This window comes from Cyprinodon variegatus, unplaced genomic scaffold (assembly GCF_000732505.1).
Source record: "Cyprinodon variegatus isolate N-32 unplaced genomic scaffold, C_variegatus-1.0 Scaffold1112, whole genome shotgun sequence".
In the NCBI taxonomy this organism is placed as follows: domain Eukaryota; kingdom Metazoa; phylum Chordata; class Actinopteri; order Cyprinodontiformes; family Cyprinodontidae; genus Cyprinodon; species Cyprinodon variegatus.
The window spans coordinates 216032-222831 of NW_015151565.1; the positions used below are offsets into that span (position 1 = coordinate 216032).

Genomic DNA, 6800 nt, shown 5'->3' on the forward strand with positions numbered 1-6800 from the left:
AGAACAGCAGAGAGGATCATGGGGGCTCCTCTTCCCTCCATTCAAGACATTTCATCCCAGCGCTGCGTGTCCCAACCCCATGACATCATCAATGACCCCTCACCCCCCCACCATGGACTGTTCTCCCTGCTGCCCTCTGGGAAAAGGCTTCCCAGCATTCAATGCAGGACCAGCAGGTTCTGCAACAGCTTCTTCCCCACCGCCATTAGACTGATGAACTGTTGAGAAAACTCTAAATCACAGACTCTGCATCACACTGATAACACCAAACCAACAATACTGCAGATTTGCACCGTATATATTAAAGCTCTAAACTTCCAGATTAATGTGTTTTTACACCATTTTTTTCTCTCCCACACTGTTTACATTTGATCACTGCTAAACTTGATGGATGGAAATGTTTATTTACTGTCTGAAAGCTGTACTAAACAAATTGTCATTTTGTATCTGCTCTGTGGAAACAAAATTACGTAAAAGTTGTCTTAGTCTCAGTCAGTAAAGTGCAATTATTAATGTAAACACCGCGGTCGTTCTTCCAGACACAACCTAACCACCGATGTTCGTAGGATCATCAGCAGGTTGTGGGCGTGACTGCAGTCACAATAACTCTGAGTGAGGAGTCACAACCAGCCGCAGTTCTCACAAACATGTCATTACTTTGACTCATAGAGGGCTGAAGGTTCCAGAACTACAGGCAGCCAGCAGCTGCTTCAACTCCTCCCTGCCCAGAACCATTTGCTTCCCCAAACTCAAAGCTGCTTCTCTGATTTCAGAAGGTCAAAAGGCAGAGAAGGTGAGCAAAGGAGGAGAACTGAGCTACCAGCAGTTACCTAGAAGCCCAGACAGCACTGAAGATGTGACAGCAGAGTCTGTAACTAGAATACCTCCATAGGAGATCCACCTGGTGATGCATCCAGCCTGGAGAAACAGCAGAGACCTAACACTGGACCCCACAGAGGCTCTAGAAGCTCAATCAGCCCTTTCAGATGTTTCTGCTCCACTTCCAACCAGCACTATTGCTGTCATGTTCACCAAGTTCAGCATGGTTCCCTGGCAGGTTCCCTGGTTTTCCATCTTATTCTGAAGAAGGACCTGCCTCTCAGACCCATCTACCTCTGCCTGGCCGTTATCTGAATCAGTGAGTCTTCAGGCCCCAATGGTTCCTTCAAGGTTCTGCGGCTCATGTAAAATTTGGAGTTCAATATCCAAGCAGATGGCAGCATGTTGTTGTTCAAATAACGAAGGTTCCTGATTATGGCTAATGATGCCAGAGAAACGCTGTCCGTCTGAGAAGCTCCTTCTCACCCTGACAAACTCCAGGCTGAGGGCAAGAGCTGTAGTCTGTCTGTCCATTTTGAAGTGTGTCCTCTGTCTTCAGCTTTGTTATTGTCCCTAATTCCAGTACTTTCATGACCTTCATACGCATGCAGATGTCCTCAACTTCATATGGTTCATAGTGCTTCCTGGTCCTAGCTCCTTGCTTACTATTCAGATAGCACCAATTATGGCAGCAGCACAGCTGATATTTCTCTCCAGGATGGAGTCACAGCCAAACAGGAACAGACCAGATGAAGCTACTGTGAGAAAAAGCAGAGAGAGCAGAACGTTAGAGATTGAACTAACAGATTCTGCAGAGTGGGAGAATAGAGATAGAATGAAGCAGAATGATGAAAAAGGGGTCCCTATGTCCTCCAGCAGTCTAAGCCTATAGCAGCATAACTATAGAGATAGCTCAGGATAACCTGAGCCACTCTAACTATAAGCTTGGTCAAAAAGGAAAGTTATATTTAGAAATTGTAGAAACTAATAGTAAACCTGTAGATTGGGAGAAAAGTGAAGGAGATAGAAACAGGAGCAAGGGTAGAAGTTTGAAACTAGGAACAGGAGCTGCAACTGGATTCAGCAACCTAAAGTTAGTGGAACATGTTCAGCTGGACCTCGTTCTTGTCTGAAAAGTCTTATGACTTTCAAACTGATAAACAGGATGAAGCTTCCAATTTTCTGAGGACCCTTCAGAGCTTCAGCTTCAGAAGGACCAGCAGGTTCTGCAACAGCTTCTTCCCTAACGCCATCAGGCTGCTGAACTGTTGAGAAAATCATGTCACAGACTCTGCATCACACTGATAACAAAACTCTGCATGTCTGCACTGTATATATTAATGCTTTGAACTTCCATATCAATGCGCTTTTGCATCATGTTTTTTCTCCCACAGTTTACATTTGATCACTGCTGAACTTTAAGGAATAGAAATGATCATTTGCTGTCTGAAAGCTATGCCATAGGAAATATCATTGCATATACACACTGTGTGTACGAAATGATATTAAAAGTTGTCTAAGTGTCTAAGATACAGAAATATTGTTTTTCTTCAATCTCCACCAAGAGGAGGCCTTTCTGGATGTTAGCTGACAAGTTTAGTTGAAGAGATGAAAGTTTGAAGACATCCAGCAGAGTCCAGTAAGCTCTCCAGAAGCATGTAGTCACCTCCATGTTGGCAGCTGGGGGAGGTTTGTGTATCTGGATCCAACCAGGACATAAATCAAGCGAAGCATCTAAAATGTGTTTAAACATCTCCAGAGGTTTGTGGGTCTGATGGTCACTGCAGTTTATTTACTGGGTCCATCCAAACACACTGAGACCAGAAGGAAATGCATCACTGTGTTTTCTTGGCTGCACAAACAAATGATGGCGCTTTCAGCGGTGTTTACTCCATCCAGCCCAGCTTTCCATCTTCTGCTGGGACTTCTGCACCTTTCATGACCCAAATTTAACGTGACTTCCTGTTAGACGACAGCAACAGCAGCTGGTTTGGCCAAGAATAATGATCACACTCAGATCTCACAACAGACACTCCTGCAGCGCCTTCCTGCACACCAACACACAGTGATGAAATCCTAACTCCCTCTGGATGAAGCATAACTCGAGGTTTTCTCTGCAGCTCCAGCTTCAAACGTTCATATCCTCAAACCATCGGCCTGCAGCCAGCAGCAACCTTCTGACCTTCTCCATGAGTCCAAGCTTTACCTGACATTTACCTCTCCACACATCGCTGAGCTCACGTCCATTCAGGCTGATGGCAGAACATCTTTGAACATCAGATGTTCTGTTTTCTTAACACAGATTAGGTCTGCAGGTTGACTAGGCTGTTCTAACACCTGCATTCTCTGATCCTGCCCACCAACTGTGTGGATGTTCAGGGTGGCTGTCCTGCTCAGATGGGAACCTTCAGTCCAGCCTCAGGTCTTCTGCAACCTCTGGCAGGTTTTCACCTGGTGGGAAAGTTCAAGGTTCTGTGACTGCTGTCAGTCTGTAATGTTTATTTCTATAGACCTCAGCCTCCCAGAGTGGCTATAAGGAAAAAAACAAGTCTCTAATGTAGGAGGTAGACTGACCGGGGAACGCCCTGAAGGTCAGCACCAGGATTTTAAACTGGAACCAAACAGTGGCTGGGAGCCAATGAAGAGCTTTTAGAATCGGCATAATATGAGCCCTTCTGTTTGTACGAGTCAGTGACCTGAACCTGCTGAAGATGAGACGACTCCTTTCTGTTAAGACGTGAGAATAGACTGTTACAGTAGTCTAAACAGGAAGACAGAAATGCGTAGATAATCATTTCAAGATCATCTCTTGGACAATTGTTTTAAGTTTAGAGATTTTCCTCAGTTGGTAAAGGTGACCCAGATCCTGGTGGATACCTGGAATAGCATCATCAGGCGCAATTATCAGCACCTCTGGTTTATCTGAGTTTAGTTGCAGGGAATTTGCACCAAGTCGTTGTTTAACGTGCGTAAGACAATTCGGCAGGCGACTTAACTTCTGGATCTCTGAGGACTTAAAACATCAGTAAAGCTAAATATCATCAGCACACAAATAATAGGAAACATCATTAAATCTCTGAATGATTTTTTTTCTAATGGAAGGTCATTCAGTAAAAACTAAATCGGGTCAAAGACAGAGCCCTGAGAAACTCCGCACAACAATTCAGCAGAGAGGGACAGGATCTAAAACCAAAGCTCCTACCTGATAAGTAAGAGGAGAACCACGCTAAGACCTGTTGTTGGAAAATTCTCTCTCTCTCTAATATTATATATTAATTTATCCTATTTACTCACTATAAAAGTTTTTACTCAGTCTGTTTCTCTCTCAAGGCCACACCATTCTCAGCAGGATGGTGTTTGTAGACCAGACATAGCTTCTTTCAATAACAAACCAGATTCTGTTTCAAGGTTTATTCATTACATTTTACTGTTTAACCAAAGTGTCTGTAATTAGTTTTGACTCTGACTACATTCCATTGTTGTAAGTAAGGAGGAATGAACGCTGCTCTAGCAGAACAGGGCCGATAACCGTGCCATTAGGGCTGTATGATGAAATGTTCTGTCTTTGCAAAGATATGAATAAATGTGCCGACTGAGTGAAATCCGCATCTGTCTCCGTTTATTTAACTAGGATGAATAGTTGAATACTTTTTTCCCCACTATAGACCGGTGTCCTGTCAGAGGATCAAACCCGGTCAGATAAGCACACCCACAGTCAATACCTGTTTATCCCGTTTTGGTGTTTTTTAAGGGTATGGTGATCTGACCTTAAATTGTTTTTTTTGTACATGACTAAAGTGATACACGCCCATTGACGTTGAAAGTCTATTTTTGGTACAAAACTAAAGGGACAAACGCAAATCTGATGTCTTGCACATGCGTATTGACTATATGTAATCGGTAGGGTCCACATCTGCTCCTACGTGACCTGGTCCTGTTGGTACGGACCGACCCAAACTCCTCCACTACCCGCACTCTGAGCAACGGTGAAGTAAGTCCTGGTCTTGGAACCACTGGGTTCCTGAACCAGAACCAGAAAAAGAAAACACCAAATCTATGCTAACCTACGTCCTGCTGCCATTTCCCCTCTTTAATCTTCCAGACAGGGTCATGACCTTTGACCTGTGGAGTCTGAGGTGGCGCTCTTGGGTTTCTGGTCTTCCTGTTAGCTTGCTGCTCCGAAGCTCCTGTAATGGTGTTAGTGCCCCCTGGAGGCTCCAGAGCAGCTGTAGAGGCATTTTAATTCAAATAAAAGTGGTCTGACCCCATCCATCCATCCATCCATCCATCCATCCATCCATCCATCCATCCATCCATCCATCCATCCATCNATCCATCCATCCATCCATCCATCCATCCATCCATCCATCCATCCATCCATCCATCCATCCGTTTATTTAAGGTCGGATTTTATTCAAGTTAAGATCAGGAGAAAAACTGATTCTTTACAAGCATTAAAGAAGTGAAATATATTCAATTTAAACATGTTTACAAAATCGAGTGTGATCATATTCTGTTAAAGAACCAAAATGAAATGTTTTAACCTAAATGTTTCATTTTTGTTCAGAACCAACGCATTGATATTAAACCCAGATTATTCTTCCTAACTTCCAGAGATGCTTCTTATCCAGCCTGCAGCCAGGAAAGATGGAGAGGTAACCCCGGTAACCAGGGCAGCATCCCAAACACCTTCCTCTCCTGCAACCCTCTGGAACGGCCAGCACCAGGTGTGCTAACAGTCAGCCCGGCTCTGAGCTTTGGAGCCCAGCGTCACCTCCAGCAGTCTGTGGATCATGTCAGAGTGGGTGGGGTGAAAGGTCAAACCATCCACCTCCATGGCCAGGTTCCCAGTTTTCCCACTTCGGATCCCAAAACTCTGCAGCGTTCCCAGGAAGGCCTCCTCCTGCAGCAGAGAGCAATCATTAGAAGACTCTTGTTTTCTTTTTGAGACCAGTTCTGGTACCATCTGGTAGCGGTGCAGTTTGGTACCTTCTGGACAGAAGGCAGGTTGGTCCTCCAGTCCTGCAGCTGCTGGTCCGAGGCCAGAGGCTGGAGTCCCAGCCCTCTCCTTAGGTAGCGCTGGTGAGCAGGGCAGGTGTTGAGCAGGTAGAGCCCACAGGCCACAGCGTACCCTCCCCAGTTAGAGACCCCTGCAGCGGGTCCAAACAGAACACATGATAGGAAGCCCAGATCCAGCCAACAGCTCTTCCACAGGTCTTATCTCTACGGAGGTCATGGTTCTGGTTGCTGGTTTGAAGGATGCTGGTAACACAGAACGGCCATGACCTGAATGGACCAAAACCTTTGGGTCTAGACATGCTGTCCTCAAAGGAACTGGACCATTAGTTCATCTGGTACGAAACTGAGGGTCCAGTACTCAGACCACTACCAAAGCAGAGTTCCTTCTGAACAAGAACCCATTCTATGAACTCACTGAACATCAGTTTGTTAGCAGTTAGGGTTCTGGTTCTGGTCTAAAAAGCTCTCAGCTGAGCGTCTGGGTTCCTGAGGACGACCTGTGACCCCAAAATGCCACAAGCTGTAGCCTGCTTACCATCTATCTCCCTCCCTCCCTCCCTCCATTTTAATTCAGTTTATTTCTATAGCTCTAATTCACTTGTCATCTCAGGTCACTTTATAGATCCAGATCAAACAGATCATCAAGTGAGGTTGGTTCAAACTTTTCTATCTTAGGAAAACCAGCTGATTGCATCGACTCATTGACTCTTCAGCAATCACGCTAAGCATGCTTGTAGCGACAGTGGAGAGGAAACACTCCCTTTGAACAGGAAGAAACCTCCAGCAGAACCAGGCTCAGTGTGAGCGGCCATCTGCTGAGGCCCACTGGGGTTCAAGGAGACAGAAGCAGACATAGAAAAAGAAGCATAGATTAGAGATTGAACTAACAGATTCTGCAGAGTGGGAGAATAGAGATAGAATGAAGCAGAATGATGGGTCCCTATGGGTCCCTATGTCCTCCA

General features: G+C 45.2%; 1 protein-coding gene across 2 annotated transcripts in view; it reads right to left on the reverse strand.

Annotated features, from left to right (window-relative positions):
• Nucleotides 1-5200: 5200 nt before the first annotated feature.
• Nucleotides 5201-6800, reverse strand: part of LOC107101552 (chromosome unknown open reading frame, human C14orf159) — an 11532-nt gene continuing 9932 nt past the window's right edge. Inside the window, exons 13-14 of one of the 2 annotated variants that reach the window (XM_015400502.1) lie at nucleotides 5809-5969; nucleotides 5201-5722 (exon numbers count right to left, since the gene is read on the reverse strand). In XM_015400502.1, coding sequence (XP_015255988.1) covers nucleotides 5552-5722; nucleotides 5809-5969 — 332 coding nt within the window. In that variant the 3' untranslated portion in view covers nucleotides 5201-5551. The remainder of the gene's footprint in view (nucleotides 5723-5808; nucleotides 5970-6800) is intronic. The other variant, XM_015400503.1, reaches the window with a different exon arrangement.